The sequence below is a fragment of the Actinia tenebrosa genome, unplaced genomic scaffold (genome assembly GCF_029948245.1).
Source record: "Actinia tenebrosa isolate PJP-AT-01 unplaced genomic scaffold, QUT_ActTen_1.0 PGA_scaffold14__42_contigs__length_11649687, whole genome shotgun sequence".
In the NCBI taxonomy this organism is placed as follows: domain Eukaryota; kingdom Metazoa; phylum Cnidaria; class Anthozoa; order Actiniaria; family Actiniidae; genus Actinia; species Actinia tenebrosa.
Window position 1 is genome coordinate 4,163,352 of NW_028292574.1, and position 23,275 is coordinate 4,186,626.

Consider the following 23,275-nt stretch of genomic DNA (forward strand, 5'->3'; position numbering starts at 1 on the left):
TGTTTTGGGTGTTCTCTAACACCAATAAAATTGTTTTATTGGCTAAAAACAAAGATAAACAAGCCTAAATTTACCTTTGAAAGATCTTCTTGTCAGCCGAACTTCCTTCACAAACGGTCCGCCATTGTTGACCCTCCTCCCGCCCTGCAACTCGCTTCCAGACCTAGCGCGTTCATCGATCGCAAGCTGATCGAAATCAATCTTCTCCTGAGTGCTTCTAGCGTTCCCTTTCGTATGCAAATCGCAAAGACCTAAATGACTTTTGATTGTGATGGCTGCTTGTCAACTTAAACATTGCACTTGATATCAAAAACAAATGACTAGACAAGCGAAACAAATGACTAGACATAGAACACAAGGGTCTTGGTGTAATGAAAATCAACTTGATGTATAAAAAGTACTGCTTGATCATGAAAAAATGCAACTTGAAGTTTTGTCACGTTTGGGCTAGCAAATCTTTATGTTATGAAGGTTTATACTTCCAATTTGCTAATAAGTGTGACGTCTATTAAGTTGTACATTTTATTTTTTGTTGTACATTTTAATTTTCTCTCTTGACGCATCAGATATTTGCTGCCAATGCGAAAAGGAAAGACAGCTACTCATCTGCAGGCCCTAACGACATATCCCATCCTACTAAGCCTGCGCACTAATGAATCATACAAGATAAATGTGAGTGTAAAGGGTAATCCAGAGATAGGTGGAGAGGTCGAAAACCCTGAGGATGAAACCATAGAAAAATTCTTGCGAGACGTGGCCGGACACTTACATAAAGAGCCTGGGACTGAGATATCAAAGACGCCTGTCACTGTGACCTTATATGGTAATGTATTAGAAGTGGAGCGGAGTGGAGTGGAGTGGAGTGGGATGGGGTGGATTGGGGTGGGGTGGGGGGGGGGGGGGGTGGATGGGAGTGAAGGGGGGAGGGGAACTAGTGAAACACATTATAGAGGGAAGGATTTCATTTAATAATCATTTTGTGTTCCAGGACCTGGCCTCAGTCCCCTTACTTTGGTAGACCTTCCCGGCGTGCATTTCGCCAATGACAACGACAGGATGAACAAAGTAACTCAAGATTTAGTGCTTGATTACATCAAGAAGAACAAAAAGAGCATTATCGTCATTGTATCCCAGGTAAATATTTAACTATTTAACACTGAGATGAATAGGGTGTAAACCTGGAAAAGTCGACAAAAATTAATCCTTAACGTTATCTTTCAACTTTTTTGTGTGTCGAGAGCCGCGAGTTTGTGACTAATGTATTGCGTGACTTTTGTCTTTAGCACTTTCTTCGTTTAGATTTTTTTGCAGTACTCGTGTGTACGTGGTTTCTTAGGTGTTCGTGAGAAATGCTTTAGCTCTTGCGTGACACTTCAGGAGTTGCGTGACTTTCACACCTCGTGCGTGTGTTGTATCTTAGGTGTTCGTGACAAACGCACTGTGTAAATTTTTAGCCCTTGCGTGACACTTCAGGAGTTGCGTGACTTTCACACCTCGTGCGTGTGTTGTATCTTAGGTGTTCGTGACAAATGCACTGTGTGAATTTTTAGCCCTTGCGTGACACTTCAGGAGTTGCGTGACCTTCACACTTCTCGTGCGTGTGTATGTTGTGTTTTAGGTCGGAGATCCCACTGGTGACGGAGCCATCAACTTGGTCATGAAACACGCAGAAGACTACAAAGCTCGCACTATTTGCGTTCTGACCAAACCAGACAAACACAACGAATCTGATGACATAGGACGCAAAGTGGCATTGAATCAATCGCACTTTACACTTGAGGACAACCATTTTATCTTGTTAAGAGGTACTTAAAAAGCTGCATGTCTTAAGGACGGTGCCTACTAATTGAGAATCAATTATTTTTTTAAATGACTATGTGAATTATTTTAACCTATCAAAGGGTTGTCAAATTCTGGTTAGAAAAGTAGGGGTCACCATGCATTTAAAAGAAATAACAAGGCTTAAAAATCGTTAAAAAGTGATGACGTCATGATTTTACTAACACCAGGAAAAAAAAAAATTCGAAAGATTTTGAAAAATTTCTAATTTAAATCGTCCTAAATGACTGACACTTTGTTTCTTTACTAAAATATACCCAATTCTACCATGAATTTTATACTTGGCTATAATATATATAATTTATTAGCTTCGTGCTCCCTATTTTCGATCAGTAGGTACATAAAGATTGTGTCCATATTCTTTTCAAAACCAATTATTTTTTATAAATTTCATTTTACGAGGCTAATTTAGCATTTACTCTATCATTTAAACGAAGAAAAAATAGGGGTATCCAGGCGTTTTTAAGAGATACGAATTTTTAAAGAACATTATTAGGGATAAATCTTATGCCGAATGCGTGACAAGCGTTACACAGCATACAAAACGGCGTGACAAACTCTGTTTTTGGCGCGTTTGCACGTCAAGCTAAACATGCTGTTTCCTGCCATGCAAGCAAAAAACACAGAGAAAAACTCGATATTTATAAGCTTTATAGTTCCAGGAAGACTATTGGGTTTGAGGTGAAGTTATTATCGACTCTTTACTTAACAGCAGAAAGGAATTTCTGAAATATTTGGTACGTAATAAGATGATTTTTTAGATTGAGAACTCCAAAGTAAAAGAATTTCATGATGAAAGTGTTTAGCGACCCAAAAAAGATTTTCAAAACTATAATTACACACCTAGATATTAATAAATGGTAAATTTTCAATTTCATATGTATTTCTTGTTTGTTTTTATTCAAGTTTTATAGGATTAAATCTAAAGAAACGGTAAAAAGCTTTATTATTGAAAGGATTTGGTTTTTTAGAGCTACGAGTCTGCCATTTTTTCAAAACTTGCCCAAAAGAACTTATGATTCTTTGTCAATAATACTTAAACCTTAGCAAATTATCTCTTTAACAAGCCTGCGTTACTTAAGATCGTTTTCTGCTTTAACTTTTATTGAAAATAAACGCTTTGTTTCGTGCAATTCGAGTAATAAATTTTGAAATTCCTCGAATGTAGATACGCAGTACGTGTGCGCGTGGACAATAGTAGGCACCGTCCTTAAGGTGTATATATCTTCAAAAACTTTGATTGACGTTCAACAAAATCCTATTTGATTGCAATGGCAAATTGTACGATTCCGCATATTCTAATTGACAAGCACTGTCATGTATCAACGATTACTCTTTTTTTCTGTAGGAAAGGATGGCACAGATCCAAAAGAGTCCCTCTGGAATGCAGAGGAAACGCGAGTTTACGAGAAAGAATGGTTTGCCAGGCACAAACAGTACTCAGACCTCCTCCATATCTGTGGGATTGATCGCCTCATGGAGACTATGATCAAACTGCTCTCAGACAAGATGATTGTTGAAATACCGTTACTCATAAAGCAAATGGAAGCCACAAAAACTGAAGTAAGTTTAAAACGGGATTGTGGATCTAAAATGCTCAAAATGGACCGCGCGCAATCACGTTAATTTGGCTTGCAAAAAGAGGGCCCATTTCACGGACCAAATTGAGAGCGCGCCACAGGAAAACATTTCGCGTTTTAATATCTAACATGCTTTATAAAATAACAGCTCGAAGAAGAATTGAAAGGCCTCTCTCAATCAGCCGTACCTGTCACCAGTGAAGGCAAAGGCGAACTGATGGCGAAAATCCAATACAACCTAATTGACACGCTGAATACACTGCTCTTTAACAACACGACAAACTTTGCCGGAGGAGAGAAGGTGCGAAATCGTATCTTGGAGTTCAATAGCGAAATTCTCCAAGTAAATCCCCTGGCTGATCGGACTGACGAGGAGATTGTTAAACTTCTTCGAAAGCTCGAGGGTGCAGCAGCTCCTCTTGGTGACAGCAGTGAAAATAATCAGCTGCTTGAGAGGCTGCTGTACGAAGACTTTCACAAGGAGGGTTCACGTGAGTATGAAACGTCTTTGCTGCTTAAAAACTTAATATTTGACTGCTTTTTCAACATTAAAATATTAATGAATATTTTCGATCTTGGCTTTTGGACTAAATAGTCCATCTTCAGGAATAATTAGTCGCCCCATGTAAGGGAATCCGAAATCCACGAAATTTTGGGCTTTGGAATCCGGAATCCAGGCCTTGGAATCCGGAATCCAGGCCTTGGAATCCGGAATCCAGGCCTTGGAATCCGGCGCGCTTTAACAATAATTAAATCAAAATTTAGATCAGGAAATTGTCGTTTAATATTAGAGGTTATGGGACAAATGAATTCAAAAGGGAGGAGTGGGCTGTTTGCAATACGTTATAGTGTCTGAAACTTAAGGTATGCGCTATTGTCAATTGTTTTTTATCACGCTAGTTATATATACCAGGGACACCTCCCTAGTTATACTGGCAAGTATATCAAATATGATTTTCAGAGAAAGTATCTGAAAATTAACGATAGGGAATTCGGATTCCGCAATGCAAAAGTTTTGGAATTCCGAATCCAGACCCTTGGAATCCGTAATCCAGAGTCTCGGAATCCGGAATCCAGCGCTTGGAATCCCGCCGTAGTCCACCATAAGTCCGGATTCCCTTACATGGAGCGAAATTAGAGCTGGAGGCTGACACCTTGGAAATGGTCATGGGCCTGCGTAACTCCAACGTTTTAATCAGCGGGATGTTATCCAATCAGCTGGCGCAGAATGAGTTCTCGTCTTATAAGTGTACTCCATCAATTCAAAGGTGTAGCACCTCACTTCATTATCAGACTTCCATTCACTTCCATAGATGGACTAGTTTGTCCGAAAGCCATGATCGTTAACAGGTATTTTAATAGCGCAGCGCGCTGATTCTAAAAATAGCTTAAAGATTCGGACAAACATTGCATTCTGTTTAACCACTACGAGGATTATACGAACCGATTTTATTATTTTTACTTAAAGTTACAATAATAACCCGTGTAAACTAAGATCAACTGCGATCGGCTGTGAAAATTATCTGCTGAAAGTAAACTTGTAAGTTTGTTTGTCCGAATTTCGCCCTTGTCTTCGTTTTTATGACGTCACGGTTGCGCTGCGCTATTAAGGTTGAAGAAGGAGTCAAATATTTGAATTATTACGCCACCCAACAAGAACATGTTGGATTCTTTCTTGTTTGGTGTTATGTCAATCCCTGCTGCAGCTAACAATCCAAATGATCTCCCAATGTCCTCTCGGCTATATTCTAAGCTATATAATTACTTATCTCTGTTTTACCCCTGAAGCTCGATCATTAGCTTTTGGTAAGCACGTGTTACCCAGCCCAATCGACAAGCTCACTTCAGTCTGTCAAAAGCTTGTAGAAGATGTGGAAAAAGAGCTCAAAACTATTGTTTTATCTGCTGTGAGGAAAACCCTTGAAAAATTCCCTGATCTGGAAAAATATGTTGAGGTAAGAAGATTAAAAACAAAACTAGCGAGTAAACTAGTGCTGATATACATCGAAGTGAAAAATGGCGACCAATTTGAATAGCTATTCTGCACTGACTAGTCTTTCATGCATGTGAAAACTCTTTCATGTTTTCACGTGAACACGAAGCTAGTCAGTCGCTAGTCAGTGTAAAACAATATTTATTCAAATTGGTCTCCATATTTTGATTCGGAGTGAAGTAATTGAAAACCGATTGATTAAAAATATATGCTTCTTCAACTGACGTTTTCCTTCATCTTTACTCCCACGAAGGACCAAGTTCCAAAACGGTAACTAGACGCCTCTTAGGCGTTAACTCGGGCTACTGCTTGCTACGAGAGCAGTTTTCGTATGACTGTGAAAAGTTCAGTGCCGTAAGCGTGACGTGCCGTGACCGTGATGCTTAATTGGCTGATTTTTTCACGCGCAATGTGATTGTTCGTGACCTTGGCGTGACCGTGTCCGCGCCGTGTTTATGCAAGGGAGCACATTAAAATTTTGTTTGTGTAAGGAAGGTCATTGTTCTTGGTTGATCTATCTAGCGCGCAATCCATCTTGTGACAGGCATTCCTCGTAGTGTTTTGGTTTCGGCCGATCCGAATGGCTTACGATCGTATAAGGAAGGGAATGACAAGTGTAATAGTGTAATACGTCGCTCCGCTCCTCGCAAAATATTCGTCGGTTTTTCGGAGTAATTTCGCTAGCCCGACTAAAGCAAGGAACGCCTGCCATGAAGTGTAGCGCGCGCGCGTAAACAAGAACTACAAGGAACGCTTGCTATATCTTAGAATACGTGCGATAAAATCGAAGATAAACCAACACAATCACAATTTTAACGTGCTCCCTTGGTTTATGCCGTGTTCCGAGTGTATGTGATTGGATGGAGAGTAAATTCTCGTGCAATGTGATTGGTCTGGCGTATCCCTTGCCTTGTCATGACCGTGCTCGTGCCGTGAATCTTTCACAGTCACACGAAAACTGCACTATGTCCGACTGGCGTGTAGCTACATTGATGGCTTTGAACCAAGTTTGGCATCTGTCGTAAATGACAAGTGTCTAAAAAATTGTCTAAGCTTATGTTTGTTGATATTTAGTGCACTTGCATGATTTTGTATTTTTGAAATGCCTACATTTTCAACGGGCATATGAACTCTTCATTGTGATGAACAAATACAGATAATTGTACAGCTTTTTCAAATACATCGCAGTCTTTTTCTAAAGAGTTTATCAAAGTCTTTGTTGCGTGCACACTCAAAAGGACAATTTCGAACCTCCTTAAGACAATGACTTCTTACACGTTGTTCAAGTTACTTACCAATACATTATTTCCGTTTTCCTCTATTCGGCACTCGGCATATTAAAATGCATCTCTCATTCTGTAGGTTTCTCTTGTCAACAAAATCTTCGACAAGAAACAAGCCGAGACCATGATTTTCATCAAGCAGTTCATTCAGATGCAAAAGAAAAGTGTTGATGTTCTAAGTGTCAGTATTCCTCTGCCACAAGACGTCCAAAATACCATAGCTACCTTACTATCCAATCAACATAAAGGTAAGTAAACCTAGCGAAAAGTTCATCCCTGAGGTGTGTCATCCTTCTCCCTGAGGTGTGTCATCCTTCTCCCTGAGGTGTGTCATCCTTCTCTGTGAGGTGTGTCATCCTTCTCCCTGAGGTGTGTCATCCTTCTCCCTGAGGTGTGTCATCCTTCTCCGTGAGGTGTGTCACCCTTCTCCCTGAGGTGTGTCATCCTTCTCCCTGAGGTGTGTCACCCTTCTCCCTGAGGTGTGTCACCCTTCTCCCTGAGGTGTGTCATCCTTCTCCCTGAGGTGTGTCATCCTTCTCCCTGAGATGTGTCATCCTTCTCCCTGAGGTGTGTCACCCTTCTCCCTGAGGTGTGTCACCCTTCTCCCTGAGGTGTGTCACCCTTCTCCGTGAGGTGTGTCATCCTTCTCCCTGAGATGTGTCATCCTTCTCCCTGAGATGTGTCATCCTTCTCCGTGAGGTGTGCCATCCTTCTCCCTGAGATGTGTCATCCTTCTCCGTGAGGTGTGTCATCCTTCTCCCTGAGGTGTGTCATCCTTCTCCCTGAGGTTTGTCATCCTTCTCCCTGAGGTGTAATAATACTTTATTCAAAAATGTAGATTACATATTTTGAAAAGGAAGACATTGAGGTTAGCCCTATATAAGTCCCCTAATTTAAAATAAATAAATAATTTTAAGAACTAATAATATATATATATATATATGTACAATACTAACTTCAAAAAATGTTCATGTGTTTCTTAAGTCTTGTTTTAAATTTATTTACGTTGGGTTCATCTGTATGATTTACTACGTTATTAGGAAGATCATTCCAAGATTTGATTATTCGCACAAAAAAAGAATATTTGTAACAATTTATTCTAGCAGATTTGGTCTGTATTTTAAATTGGTGATTAGCTCTCGTTTTCGTACTTTTACAAAGTTCAAAATAGTCACTGAAATCTAGACCGTTCATCTTGTGTACAATCTTATAGCACTCAACTAGAGAGAGGAATTCCCTTCTAAGTTGCAAAGAGTTCCATTTGAGTATCTTACATCTGTCTTCATATGCCATCTCTTGTCGTTTTTGACCTAGTGCGATGCGTGACGCTCTTCGTTGTATAGATTCAATTGCATGGATATCCTTTACTAGGTGTGGTGCCCAAACTGGGCATGCATATTCCAGAATGGGACGGACCAGTGATTTATAGAGTATGGAAAAGATTTCCTTATTTCTACTACCCGTGGTACGTTTAACTAAACCAAGGACTTTATTTACTTTATGTACAATTGCTTCTACATGTTTGGACCAACTTAGATCGCTCGACATTATAACTCCAAGGTCTTTGTAGTCATGTACGTTCTTTAATGCTGTGTCGGATATGTGATATTGTGTTCTATTCTTATCACCCTTATGAGTTATCCTCATGGCTTCACACTTTTTAGGGTTAAACTTGACTTGCCAATCCGCCGCCCAGTCTTCTAAAGAAGCAAGGTCCGACTGTAGAGCTGTTACATCCCCAACGTCGGTTAGTCGTCGATAGATCTTAGTATCATCAGCAAACAATTTGATGCTTGATGTTGCTACATTTGGAATGTCATTTACATATAACAGAAACAAGATCGGCCCCAGAATTGAACCTTGCGGGACACCCGATGTTACTGGAGACCAATCAGAAAAGGATCCACGTATTTGCACTCTTTGTTTTCTATTAGTTAGAAAATTCCTGAACCACAATAGTAATTGATCGTCAATGCCATACCTGTTAAGCTTGAAGAGTAGGCGTTCATGTGGAACGCTGTCAAACGCCTTTGACAGGTCTAAAAAGATAACATCTGTCGCTTTTGAGGTATTTCTTGATAAACACCAGTCATTATAGCTACTTAGAAGTTGGCCTACCGTTGATCTGCCTTTTAAGTATCCAAATTGATTTTGGTTTAATAGTTGATGTTCTGTCCAGAAGGCTATGACTCTTGATCGTACTATTTTCTCTGCCACTTTACAAATGATAGATGTCAACGAGATTTGACGGTAATTTTCCTTGTTGTGTTTTGGACCTTTTTTGTGGATTGGAGTTATATTTGCAATTTTCCAGTCCGATGGAAGTGTACCAGAATAAAACGACTTGTTAAACATCTTGCACAGTGATGTGGATAATTCCTTTGCACATTCTTTCAAGATACGCGGTAGTACTTGATCGGGCCCAGGGGACTTGTGAATGTTCAATTCTTTTAGATAACTTTCCACTTCATTAGCTGAACATTGAACGTTGCGTAACTTTTCAGTAACAACAAAGCCAAATTCTGGAAGGATGCATTGTTCTCGTGTAAATACAGATGAAAAGTATTCATTCATGTGTTGTGCTATGTCTTGATCACTTGTCACTTCTTGACTTCCTTCTTTCAGCAACACTAAGTCGTTGGTACCTTTTCGTTTTGATTTCATGTAGTTCCAGAATGGCTTTGAATTGTTCTCGGATTTTAATTTGTTTGCTAGATCTTTCAGATGGTTCCATTTTGCTGAATTGCATTGCTTTTTCAAAGAGTTGTTTAGATTACGGTACGCAGTCCACTGTTCCTCGTTGTTCGATTTTTTGGCTTTTTTATAGAGGGTTTTCTTTTTCCTGCACAGTTTTATTAGATCTTTGGTAATCCATGGTGCACTAATTTTCCTTTTTTGACGGTATTTTGGTATACTATCGTTGACTGCTGCAAAGTAAAGGTCTTTCCAGGTTTCCCAATTGGTGTTTATATCTTCGTCTTCCAAAATACAATCCCACGGTGTTTTATTAAACAGAGCTCTAAGATGATTCCAATCGGCTTTGCTAAATGCGTAGACTTCTTTTTTTGACACACGGTTTTGATAAGGATGGGTGTCCACTTTGAAAGTTATTGAATTGTGGTCGGAGAAGGGTTCTCCGACTTCGAGGTCTTTAATCAAATCAGCATTTGTAGTTAGTACAAGATCTAAAATATTCTTCTCGCGAGTAGGTTCATCAACTGATTGTTGTAAAAAGTTATCATGAATTATTTCTGAGAAGAGTGTGATGTTCAGAGGTTTTTGTAGGTTGGTTGGTAGCCCAGTCAAACTCGCTAAGATTAAAGTCACCAAGTATTAATAAATCCGTAGTTGAAATGTTAGTGAGACAATTCTGAAGGTCTTCTAAAGGTTTGAGATTGCTGTTTGGTGGTCTATAAAACACTCCAATGGTTAACTTCTTGTTGTTGTTCCCGGTAGTTATATCAATAAAGAGTATTTCTGATTGACAATTTAAATCTTCTCTTAAAGAAGTTATAATACAATTTCTCGTGGCAATCAACACTCCTCCGCCATGTCTTCCCGCATTTCCAGGACGGTCTCTTCTATAAACACTATAGTCGTTGCCGAATACTTCGGCGTCCGTTATCGAAGCGTCTAGATGGGTCTCAGTAAGGACTATGATGTCAACTTGGCTTTTGGCTAATTCTAGTTGCAATTTTGCGATTTTGTTTACGATACTCCTGGCATTCGAGTAGAATACTGATAACTTCGAGGTTTGATTTGTCACCTTATTTTTTGTGTCTACATTGTCATTATTGTTTCTGTCGTCGTGGCCAGGGTTAGGATGAATGTCTCCACAAGATAGTATACGAAGCTCCAGTTGAAAACTAGCGTCGTGGTTACTGTAGAACTTAATTCTTTGCTTGTAGAATCGTCTCCGTGGTCGGGCATACCAGAACGCCGAGTTGTTGTTTGAGATTGATACCAAGATGAATTCAACTTGTGCTGGTTTATACTCTTGAAAGTATGGATTCGGTACCAGAATATCATTTTGTCTGAAGACTTGAGTTTCATGTGTTATCTTGCGTTGGCTTTCAGTAAAAAAAGTGAGGATTAACGACCCAATAAGATAAAAACTGCGGAGCCGTTTCAAGTCAGCACGTTTAACCTTCGTCATGCCTGAGGATCTCACATCCATAGAAATCCTTCTCCCTGAGGTGTGTCATCCTTCTCCGTGAGGTGTGTCATCCTTCTCCCTGAGGTGTGTCATCCTTCTCCGTGAGGTGTGTCATCCTTCTCCCTGAGGTGTGTCATCCTTATCCTCTTTTTTCCTGAGGTGTAGTAATTTCTTACGTTTTAGGATCGTTTGGAGGAAATTATCCTTCAACTGAGCCCGGGTTCCTCAAGCAGATCAAGCATTTGTCTGGAAGACTTCATCCAGATGAGCTCGTTCAGTTTATCGAATCTTGTCGTATCAGCGGCGCAAGTTACAAGGTAATTTTTATCCCTATAAAAAATATTTACAGTGTATTAATCATTTGATTATGAAAGATGATCGAGAGATAGTTAACTGAAAATGACTCTCGACTCACTCTTTTTCTAATCTTTGTCATTTGATTTGACTCGGCATTAAATGTAAGATCAGCTCAGAGGTTGTTTCAGGGTTAGATCCCCGGGGGGGGTAATCCGCCAGAATTTGGGTAGGGATGTTCCGCTGGGATTCTGAAAGGGGTACCCTGTTTATGACAATTAAACCTAAATTGTAGACCCTGTTTATGACAAAAGATATAATTAATTGCACTGAGTTCCTGTTTCAATTATCATGTCATCTCGCGTATCGTTTTTTTGACGACCATAATAACCAGTTTCGGTCAATACGAAAGCAGAAGCCCTGAATATGACAGGAAACTCAGGAAGAACTTGAGTGAAATTGCATACCCTGTTTATGACAAGAAGCTCGAGAAACCATACCCTGTTCAGCGGATCATCCCCGTATAGTCCATATATGGGAGTACCCCCCCCCCCCCGGAGGGGTTAGATCTGCCAGTTAGCCATGCCCTGACTTAGATCAGCCCAGAGGTTGTTTCAGGGTTTTATCTGTCAGTTAGCCATGCCCTGACTTAGATCAGCTCAGAGGTTGTTTCAGGGTTTGATCTGTCAGTTAGCCATGCCCTGACTTAGATCAGCTCAGAGGTTGTTTCAGGGTTTGATCTGTGAGTTAGCCATGCCGTGACTTAGATCATCCTAGAGGTTGTTTCAGGGTTCAACCTGTGAGTTAGCCATGCCCTGACTTAGATCAGCCCAGAGGTTGTTTCAGGGTTTGATCTGTGAGTTAGCCATGCCGTGACTTAGATCATCCCAGAGGTTGTTTCAGGGTTCAATCTGTGAGTTAGCCATGCCCTGACTTATACTAGCCCCCCGTTTCGGGGTTCTATCTGTGAGTTATCCCCCCTGACTTTGATCAGCCCAGGGGTTGTTTCAAGGTTCGATTTGAACTTTTGAATAATTCTCTCTCACACACACACACTTTCCCAAAGCTTGCTCATAAATAGTTCGATCTAGTTTAGTTATTATTTTTTTCTTTTTCTAACCAGGACAAACAGCAGATTACCAACACCAAGAAGAACGTAGTCAAATGTTTCAACACCATAAAACTCAACGTCATTGACACAGTTCCTCGCTGCATCCAGCACTTCTTCATTGCCCAACTCGTCGAGAGCCTGAGGGACGCTCTCAAATCAGGTGAAATGATGGAGTTTCTAAAAGAGAAGGAAACAGTGCGAAGAAAACGTGAACAGTGCCAGAAAACCCTGGATGGAATCAACCATGCTCTGCCACAAACCGAGCAAATTCCTTCAATGCTTCTAAGGATCAAACAGGGGCGCCGAGCAGTGAAACAATAACTTCTTTATACGGCATTACTAGGTAAGGGTCTGGTTAGGGTCTGGCTCGGCGAGGCCACCGAGGCACGGGGTAACAAGTAGCTCAAATAATTTTTTCGTGTTAAATGTAAGTTCAGGCGTCTGTAGTTTATTTTCACTTCCTACGTATGAGGGAAAAAATCCTTGAGAACGTGATTTCGAAATAGTCGCTGCAGGTGATTTGAATGTGATTCTTGAATTGTGTTATAAGGTCGTTTTAATTGATCAATCATGTTATCAACAATTTTAGACGGAGCTAAGACCCCTTATATTTAGCTCTGTAGTAAATATGACATCAGTAATATATATATATTTCTAGGATAACGACACTTTCTACGCATGGGAAAGGTTTATTAACGATGTTTTTATTTGTATTTACGTTGCTATTCTTGAATAAGCCTGAAGCGAGATGACGTTTTACCCCCGTCTCTAGACCATAATCCTTTTCACACTGCTTTTGTTCTTTAATTATGACTATTGTTCCTGTATTCTCTAAGGAATCAAAAATTTTAATATGAAAGAATTCTAAAAACTATTATGGTACAGAGTCGGGGGTAAAACGTCGTCTCGCTTCAGGCTTATTGCAACCACATGACTCAAAATCTCTCGAGATTTAAAGAACGATGAAACAGCCGCCATGTTGGTTGATCTAACAAGAGAGGCTTAATGAGGAATGCATTGTTAACATCAACCAACATGGCGGCTATGATACACCCCAAGATTAATTTCCTACTATCACTATTAAGTCATTATTAAGGTTGTGTTATGATCAATAGTTAGTTAGTTAGCCAGCACAAAGTTCAAATATTGTTTATTGTATTTACTAAACATATTTACAATGGTAGAAAAAACCGACAGTTTTTAAGGTGACTGCCTACTTTTGGAAATTGATTTAAACTTTTTTTAAAACTTCGATTTTCCGAATTGAAATTTAATGCTGATTCCAAATCTGGAAAGAAAAATAGGGTGTCCCGAGCTCGTTTTCGAGATAATCAGCAATTAATGGAAGCCTACGCACGAGCTTTTGGAGTAAAAATTGCGCCACCGGAATTGATTAGGAAAAAATTAAGATTCATAAGATAATAGTTATTTGCAGACTCTATGATTGCACGAACGAAGGCTTGTCAATCATTCTACAATAATACATGGAAATTTTCGACAAAAAGAGAGAGAGATATATTGATTTGTCATATTTTGTAGTTTCGGTGCTCTTAAAAAATCTCATAAAGTCGAACAAAAATCCCTACGAAAATCTATTTTTTCATGTGTTACTGATTTAAACTTTTTCTAAAATGTTGATATAACCTAGATTTTTAGGAGTTTTTTCGAATGAGTTATTAAAAAATATAGAGTCCAGTGCAAAATTTGAGGGTTTTGCCCTGTTGAAGCTCAAAACGCGTATGGTTCTTCAATAAAATCTTGTAGATTTTTCAGCGGTTTTTGAGCGCGCGCTCATCGTGGGCTCAATTCGAACGTTCAAAAGTAGGCAGCCACCTTAAGCAACAAATTGGTACATCTAGAAAATAGGTAGATATAATAAGTGTAATATTAAAATTTCAAATACTCAAATATTATCTGTAGTTAGACATTTTTTTCATAACTTGGTGGAATAAATTTTGTTTTCAGGCCAGAAATTGCGAGAGAAAAAAAAAGCCTTAAGACGCTTTTACAATCACATACTCGATCATGTATTTCTAGGATATCGTACACCAGGAGCCACTGGGAGTAGCATCCTCGTCATCACCATCATGTTCATCTTCATAACTATTATGTACATCGTTATCATCATCATCATCATCACTGTCTTCGGTATCGCTCACATCTGGTAGGCTGTAACGTCTTACGTGTTTTGCGGTGATAAAACCATCGTCTGATTCCGTTCTGGTAAAAAAAAAAAAAAAAAAAAAAAAAAAAAACCCAAGAGACTTCAACTACATAGCACTAAACACAAAACCTTCAAACCTTAGAATTTTGGCGATACCCTGAAACATCCTCCGGGCTGATCTAAGTCAGGGCCGGGTCAGGGCATAATGATAATGATAATGATTTATGAATTTATATAGCGCCTTTTCTATATGAATATAATCAAAGGCGCTTTACATTGAGAAGTGAATGACAGATTGCTTTTATGCAATTTACAAGCATGAGAGATGGTTAGTATGAAGTGTAGGCATTGAGGGTGATCACTGTCAGGGTTTCTTTACATCCTCAGTGGTTCTTTTACGTCTCTCCTATGATGGTTAGTAATGATGAGTGTGGAGAGACGGGACCACCATTTAAAGTGGTCATCCGAGCCACTTGAAAGTCTAACCATTTGCAGATGTAATTACAAAGGCAGCACTTTCTCCTCAGTTATTTTAAGACCCTGAGTGTTGGTCCGGCCGGAACTCGAACCACGACCTCCCGCACGAAAGTCCGATGCTCTTACCAACTGAGCCAACGGGTTTGCGGTTAACACACAAATGTGGCTAACACATGGCTAACACACAAATCAAATTGGAGTTCAGCTCCTTAAGTTTTGCTGGGAAGTAGAAAAAAAAAGCGGAAAACCCGAAGAAAAACCTTTGAATCAAAGTAGAGACAAATTCCATTCACATGTGATACAGAGCCTGCAATTCAAATATCCCTCAGTAGTATAGGGAATGGGGGTTCCAGCGCAATCTCAACACGGGCAAGACCCGTGTCAAAAATCCACCTACGGAAACAACCCACTCCAAGTGTGGTTGGGGGCAACAGCGCAAATATGTTAGTCTATATATGGAGTGCGAAGAATGTAAAGAGTTTGTTTATGATTTCTGTGTAAAGTGCTTGAAACCCAAGTTTGTACCTACTAAACCAAATAAGTATATTTGTTGTGGTAAGAAAATGCAAATAGAAGACGACACGTCAGCACAGTGTTACGAGTGTGGTAAGAATATTCGTAATGCCGTACCAAATGCTACCAGAGAGCAGTATTATGCCAATGGAGGTCGTAAGAAGACCCCATACAAAAGAATAAAATACTTCAGGGACTGGATGAGTCATATCCAAGGTTTACATCCGATATATTTAAGCGACGAAGTAAAGAAGAAAATCATAGACCATTTAGAAGAACCAACCCCACAAAGTCTACGGAAAACGTTGAAAAAATTAAAGCTAGGGAAATATTACAAAGCTATTCCCTATCTTTTGTCTGAAATTACCGGTAAGTCTATTCCTGAGGTTTCTGATATGAGCAGAGCCGAGTGGATGTTTTGTCGGCTGAATAAGGATATTCCTTATTATCCTGACGTAATTTACGAAATATTTTACAAAATAGACCCCAACCACCCCCTGTTAGGATGGATTCCAAGAAGATAGCGAATCTTATGGCATAAGATGAGAAATTACGTGTAATAATTCGCCAAATAAGGTCATGCAAATAATTTATATTACGCGTAATAATTCGCTAAATAATATATATTACGCGTAATAATTTACTAAATAAGGTCATACCGTGTATTATGGTATAAATCTTATGGCATAAGATTACGCGTAATTTCTAGACTGACGTTCGATATGTAAATAGAATCCCGTCACGCTCTTTTCGAAGCAGATGTTTACTGAGCAAGCTTTCTTTGAAGCTCTTCTTTCGCTTCTTGGTAGATCTTTTTGCGAGATTCCTCGGAAAGATCTTTTACGACTGTTTTTTTATTCCTTATGTCCGACTTTAGTTTCTCGTATTTGTCTTCTTCGGCTAAGATAAGCGAGAATTCTACGTCGTCTATCTTTCTGTCACGCAAAGCCTTTGAGACAAGATCGGTAATAGTATTTACTTTAGCCCTAGACAGAGCTATTGTCGTGTCATGCTTGGATATTTTCGTGGATAGCTTTTTCATAATACCCGTAGCAACAGCAGAAATAATACCACAGGTTGCCCCAACGCCGGCCAAAGGAACTCCAACGATTATTCCCGGCCCAGTAAGCGAAGTAGCAACGCCAGAGCCCGTTAACACAACAGATATGGATCCTGAAGTTATCGCAATCTTATGTAGCGTAGTCCGGGCTCTAACGTATTTCTTCCTAACTTTTTCATAGTGTTTTGTCTGCCCTTCCAAGTAAGCCAGGATTAAGTTCGCTTTATTCAGACGAAAGTTTTCGGCGTTTAGTTCGTTAGGTGTAGTATAGGGAACATCTGGGTACAACTTAGGTGCTGATGGTATAACATCCATTATATATACTAATGTACGACGCTTTTGGGAATGATATTGAGGAGCAGCCACATCACGACAACCGGGATTACTGGAACTGGAGGGCCTTTAGGAAGATGTTTCCGCATGCAGACCCTAGTAAGTTCGAAAGAAGACCCGATGGGATTTACTATAACGGCTCTAGGATGTACAGCAATGAGGATTTGAAACATTCAAAGCTGGAGCAAGTAGGTGATCAGGTGCAGCGATTGACGATTGTACACCCCGTTCATAAAGAAAGGCCACCAAACCCCGAGCATAAAGCACCTAATTTTCCTAGAAACTTATTGTTAACCACGGAAGATTACCCATTTTACGATGCTGAAGGTGGTGTAAACAACTTCGAAAAGCTGGTAACGCACCTGAAGATTTCAGTGGGTAAACAATCATTTAACGTAATACTAAGAAATATCTATAAGAATACGATGTTGAAGCATACGTCGGGTAAAGAGGCCAGGGAATGGTTAGCAGGGCCCAATATGCGGTATTGGCCGCAGCAGTTAGACTTTGCTATTTGGGCTGCCACTAAAGGTTGTGGTGTTGCCGCGGACATGTTTCACATTCCAATTATGCAGTTTCACGTTGCCTTTACGGTAAGGAGGTTGTTGAAGGAGCTTAACGCACCCCTACCAGGAGATGGAGCATTTAATCCAATGAATAACCGATATGACGCCGCAGCCCTGGAAAGGTTAATTAATGAGTTCAAACCACAGCAAAAAGACTTTCGTTATAAGGAGGGTAAGACGCATGGGCTGGGTATAGTTTACGTTTGGGGTGCCAATGGTGAGAAGCCGGCTGACTACGGACATCAGGAATACCCAAGTAATGAGTTAGAGTTCAGTGATATGGGTGGTAATAAGGGTAATAATTCATTAATTACTAGAATTCAAACGAACTACCCCGGCACTTGGGATCCATTTGTGTTAATGAAAGGAAAAGGTTTAAGGAACCTAGCCAGGATTAACCGTAGCATTGAAGCATTCGTGTACTGCATCCTGGGAGCGCAGGTAAATACCCGCAACCCCATTGTTGGATCCCAAGGCGCTTCACAGGAAACGCAACAAGAATTCCTAACTTTATTTGAGTCTGCAATAATAGAGAACGATATATCCAAGTCGGTGCAGAGATATCAATTAGCGGTGCAGCAGTCTAAAGTGCGACTGGATTACGCTTTGTCGCCTGGTTGTTGGTTAATGCCAAGTAATTTAGTTATTAACACCAATTCCGTTGTGGGTTATAACAACAAGCTGCAGCGAGCTACTAAGGATATGAAGTTTGGGGTGAACGACGTGAACTCTGACACTCTTAGGAACATTCCTCACTTCGTAGAGAAGCCAAAAAAGTCACACGAAGCGAAGCTACCCGTAGTTAAGAAACCATCGAAGAAGGCCCATGTTATGCCTACGATACCCGAGGAATACGACCATAACTTACTAAAAGCCGGCTTAGCAGCCGCGGGTGTTGGTCTGAGTTATTATATATGGCGATGAACAACCCCTACGTAGCTGGAGTAGATTGCGTTTATACGACTTACACAGGCGAGAAAAAATACACCCAAGCATCTTGGGTTGATGTCACGGGCATGTCCGTGAATTTGAACTACTCAGGGAAGAAGTTAATCCTTTGTAGCATTTGCCTCGGTTCCGCGAGTCATGCTAACATTGGGTTTCGATTTTGCGATGTTAACGGCGCACTACAGCCAATGCGCGCGAAGACGAACAACAGGGAGCCAGCGCACTTTTCCGCAGAACCACCGACGAGTAGCGCTGAAAATTTATCGGTTTGGACTTTACACATGGTTGCCGATTGCCATGGGGAGGTAAAGCTGCAGATACGCGTAGACGACACCGGGAGCGTTTGCATAAATAGCATAGAAGATCAGAGAAATAAGGCTTATAATCACATGACAATTAGCACTCTTACGGTGCTTAGCCTTTAAATATATGAATCCACATTTAAGCGAAATGCGTTACCTCCACTACCTAGGGTCAGAGAGTTACAACAAACATGAGTGGTTCGATGTGGGGATGTGGGTTGAAGTTGGAGGTCCTGCGTTAGTCGTTTGCACCATTAACGTTGGTACGTTGGTAAGCGCAAACGTGGGGTTTAGGCTTGTTGATGAGAATAACGAGCCTTTAACTCCCTATCGAACTTCCTCGAGCAATAGGAGAGTAGCTCACTTTTCGATGGAGCCAAACAAGTTTAGCGGTGAAAACCTAACACCAGTTACGTTTCACGTGGTAGTTAACTGTAAGTATGCTAAGCTGCAGGTGTTTCCTGACGACGTTACCAGCGACGGATCAAACTTTGGTTATGTAGTGATAAATGGTGTGTATAAAAACGACGATGCCGCCTGGAACCACAAACCCATTAGCACCATGAGCGTGCTGCCGTTAGTTCCGCATTATCGAGGCGGCGCGAATACTATCTTTACTTATCCCAAGCCGAGAACGCCTCGGGTACCCGACAAGGATAAGCCCCCAGTAACGTACCCAGATAAGATTAACCCTGAATCTTCTTCAGGAGTACCACTCCAATAGCGACGACCAAGATCCAAACGTTATTCCCCACGAACTTTAGCAGTTCTCCGCCGGCCCTAAGTGCCAAGGAAACAACCGAACCCAGCAGCCCAGGAAGACCGGCTGCCATCTTTTTTCCCAAGTCCGTCAGCCCATTGCCTAATTTCTTTACGCCCGCGCCCGTAGCCTTAAGCGCGGATAGGATAACTCCTACTACGGTGCTAATAGCGACTGCAAATGCCAGCGGAACGCCATACTTCAAAAGGGCTCTTTTTACCTTTTCCTTGGTAGTAAGCCCCAGCTCCTTTTCCAGGTTGTCCTTTTGAGCCTGTAATTCCGCAAGGCGTACCTCGAGGGCCTCCACTTCCTTTTGAGCTGCTTCCCTTTCCTCTTCGGGATGGGTTTGGTCGTTGATTATTTCCTGCTGCCGCTCTATTTGCCCCTCCAGGTCTTCAATAGCCTGATCTCTTTGCCGGATTTGTTCTTCCTTAGTGTTAATTTCGGTAACCAACTGCCGCCGTTCCTCTAAAGAGCCGGCTATGGTGATATGCAAGTTTTTAGCTTCTTCCTTGCTCATATCCAGGTCTTTTAGAGCAAGATTGAAGGCGTGTCGGGCTTGGTCTCTTTCGTCTAAAGCCGTTTCAGCTTCTCGCTTGAGTTGCAGTATGACTTCGTCCTTGACCTCGATTTCTTTCTTTTGAGCATCGAGAAGTAGTCGGTTTTGTCTTTCGTACTCTGTTTCCCTTTCCTTCAACGTTTCTTGTAGTTTGATAGCGCGTTTTTCTAGCGCAATCCTTTCATTCAATGCTTCCATACCTTCTAACATGCTTCGGGCGGCCTCTTGAAAGCCCCTTAATCTTGCCACGTTAACCTTGATCGAGCCATTTTCGTCAAAAAGGAGCTGTGGTTTCGTCCAGCGGTCTTTGTCGGGTTGTCTCAAGTCTCTGACGCTTATGAGGACTTTGTTTCCTTTTTCTGTGAGTCTTATCGCGTCAGTGTCAATGTGGGGATGACGCATCCTTAACTCTCGCGTTGCCCACTCTACAGTTTCCCGCGCGGCTGCCTCAGGCTGCTCTATGTTTTGAAGCTCCAAGTACTCAGGGACGGGGCTGCCGTGGTTTTTTGATTGCCACATGCGATTCAAGGCGGCCTTGAAGCTTTTCCATCTATTGCCATACTTGTTTTCTAGAGCCATATCGTAGATCAGGGGGTCGGTTTCCGCGCCTTTAGTCCATGCGTCGTATTCTTCGTCGTTAATGTCGACTTGACCTTCTTCGGTGGTGGGGTCAAAATCCGTTCCTTCTACTTCCATTATATATGATAAGCTCAAAGTTAAACCCCAACGTATTACCTAAGCAGGTTGGCGGACTGAAAGCAGAACGCACCTTTCACCGTGTCACATTCACCCCCAGCAGCGCTAGACCTGGGGAAACCCTGTACGTAGGCGTACCCCGCCTAACGGATAACCTAGTATTGGTTCCTGGCACCCTGGCGCTAAGGTTTGACCTAGCGGTGCAGCCAAGCACTACGGATGAAAGGTGTTGCGTCAATAACGTCGGCCGTAACCTCGTCTCTAAGATGAGAATCAAGTTTGCCGGGGAATCACTTTTGGATCTAAATAGGTACGATCTGTATACCACCTATAAGGACCTATGGTTGACAGCCTTCGACCGCGCGCAAAGGATAGAACAAGGAATTGGTAGTCTTATCCTGCGTAAAGTCCGCACGCCTGTTAAGACACAGCCCACGGACTCCAGCGGAGAAACCGCAGTAGCAGATGCGAAGCGAATAAAGACGGCCTATGGTAGTAAGTATATCATCCCGTTGGACTTCGAAGTGATTACGAGTCATGGCGCGTATTACCCGAGGCAGTTAAGTGAGTTACAGTTTGAAGTAACCTTGGCCGATACGACCAACATCCTTGGAGAGATGTCCACCGCAATTAGTGGAGCCGTTCACCCATACTCTATTACCAACTTAGAGTTACAATACGAAACGGTATACAGTGAAGAGCTGGCCCGTAGCGCCGGCATGGAATACAGCTCCGGCAAGGCATTCCTTTACGACCACGTAGTGATGTATAAGACGTTCAGCTTCTTGGATAAGACGGATGAGGTTATCAATCAAAGCATTAACCTCCCCCGAAGAAGTCTTACGGGGTTGATGCTGGTGTTTGCCAAACCCTATGAGGCTGGTAAGCGCGACTCCGAGGCCTTTCACAACCCCAACATTACTAACGTCGGCGTGAATATTAACGGCGTTCCAAACAAGGTCTACTCCCAGGGGATAAAGCCCGCAGACGTGTACAGAGAGGCCATGCGTAAGTTTGGCGACCAAATTAGCCCCGAGGAATTCTTCAATGATAAGTATGCGTTATGGATTGACATGCGCACCATTAACGACGAAGACCTACATGGCCAGGGTTTACGTTTAGTAAATACCCAGGACGGCATTACGTTGGAAATCAAGCGCACCAAGAATGCCTCCGCTGGCGACGGTGACAAAATAAACTGCTACGTCTTCGTAGTCTCAGACGCGCAGCTAAGCGTGGAAATGAATCAGCTAAAAAGCGTTGCGTACTAGGATGACTGAGGATAAAAATATCCCTTACGTATAATATGCTCCGCGTATTCGAAAACAACGAAACTAAACTGCAATGCATAGTGCAAAGCGACAAGCTGTACTTTAAGGCGAAAGAGGTAGCAAAGGCATTAGGTTACGCAGACACCAAAGATGCTATTAAAGTCCACGTGCGGGATAAGCATAAGAAGAGGCTTAGTGAATTTAGAATAGAGGTGAATCGCCTCCCTTCTGGTTCACACCCACAATCCCTGTACGTGACGGAATCTGGTTTGTATCAGTTAATATTTGGCTCTAAGCTACCGACAGCAGAGGCATTTCAAGATTGGGTCTTCGAGGATGTCCTACCTACGTTAAGGAAGACAGGAAAGTACTCTCTGGATGGTCCAAATAAGTTGGTCTTCAAGATCGAGAATGAGTTTGACCTGCACAAGAAAGTCGTAGATTACATGCGTCGGTTTCACCCTACGCTGTTATTAGCACCTGGACTCGGGGAATTGCAAGATACCACCAGTAAAAGGATAACATGCTGGCAAAAGGGCTACCAGGCAGGCCAACCCGACATCTTAGTTCTTAACTCCCATAAAAAATACAATGGGTTATGTCTGGAACTGAAGACGCCAAAGGGTAACGGCGTATTGTCCGACAAACAAAAAGCGGTATTGACGCAATATGAAATGAATGGATACTTAACGATGGTAAGCAACGATTACGATCTGATCTGCAGGGAAATCGACCGTTACGTCGACGGCATTCGCATACCTTGTCCTGGCTGCGTTAAGGCTTTCAAGTCACAGGAGACGCTACAAACGCACCGAAAGATATTTCATAAATATAATGATAGTTGAACAAACTCACTGGCGTGAATTGATACCAGGTATCGCATACAAAATAAAAAATTACGTTGTCTTCGAGGACATCAACCGCTTAAGGTTAGTCCTGGAAGACGGTGGTCAAGAGTACAGTCTATGGGCTCCTGACTGCGTACGGTACGTACTGCAAGGTGAAGAGTACACTCACATACGTAGCTATGGTAAAGTCAACGGTCGATGGAAGTTCGACGTTGAAAGAAAGGCGGAGGCTAATCCATTGTGTGATTAGTCGTCCTCATGGGCTTCTAGGCATTGGTCTGCTACGTCGGACCTCATTTTTTCTGACATTAGATCGATCGATATCGTAATCAAGGCTCCTCCTGCGAATGCTGCGACGTAAGGTAACATCCTATATTAGACCATTCTTTTCGTATCGCAAGGTAGTGGTCTAAGGGCTTGGGGCCGTCGTACAGGCAATACCAAATATGTTGTCCGCTGCGTTGACAACCACATTTGTCGCAGATGCCGTCCCAGTGTTCTCGGTTCTCCCATCTTACTCCT

General features: G+C 41.6%; 2 protein-coding genes across 2 annotated transcripts in view; one reads left to right on the forward strand and one right to left on the reverse strand.

Moving 5' to 3' along the window:
• The first annotated feature begins 548 nt into the window (after nucleotides 1-548).
• On the forward strand, nucleotides 549-14,164 carry LOC116298052 (dynamin-related protein Dyn2). Its single transcript, XM_089029585.1, has 9 exons — nucleotides 549-823; nucleotides 989-1,134; nucleotides 1,619-1,805; nucleotides 3,188-3,402; nucleotides 3,568-3,910; nucleotides 5,208-5,374; nucleotides 6,775-6,943; nucleotides 11,035-11,168; nucleotides 12,269-14,164. The coding sequence occupies exons 1-9, from the start codon at nucleotides 580-582 to the stop codon at nucleotides 12,575-12,577; spliced, it is 1,914 nt and encodes a 637-aa protein (XP_088885711.1). The 5' UTR covers nucleotides 549-579; the 3' UTR covers nucleotides 12,578-14,164.
• LOC116298053 (uncharacterized) overlaps nucleotides 13,390-23,275 on the reverse strand; it is a 31,156-nt gene continuing 21,270 nt past the window's right edge. The window contains exon 10 of the mRNA XM_089029586.1: nucleotides 13,390-14,476. Coding sequence (XP_088885712.1) covers nucleotides 14,290-14,476 — 187 coding nt within the window. The 3' untranslated portion in view covers nucleotides 13,390-14,289. The remainder of the gene's footprint in view (nucleotides 14,477-23,275) is intronic.

Excerpts from the sequence above, each read along its gene's own strand:
- LOC116298052 (XM_089029585.1), top strand. The coding sequence starts at position 580 with ATGCGAAAAGGAAAGACAGCTACTCATCTGCAGGCCCTAACGACATAT. Across the intron at positions 824-988 it reads TGTCACTGTGACCTTATATG|GACCTGGCCTCAGTCCCCTT; the intron begins GTAATGTATTAG and ends TTTGTGTTCCAG. Across the intron at positions 3,403-3,567 it reads TGGAAGCCACAAAAACTGAA|CTCGAAGAAGAATTGAAAGG; the intron begins GTAAGTTTAAAA and ends ATAAAATAACAG.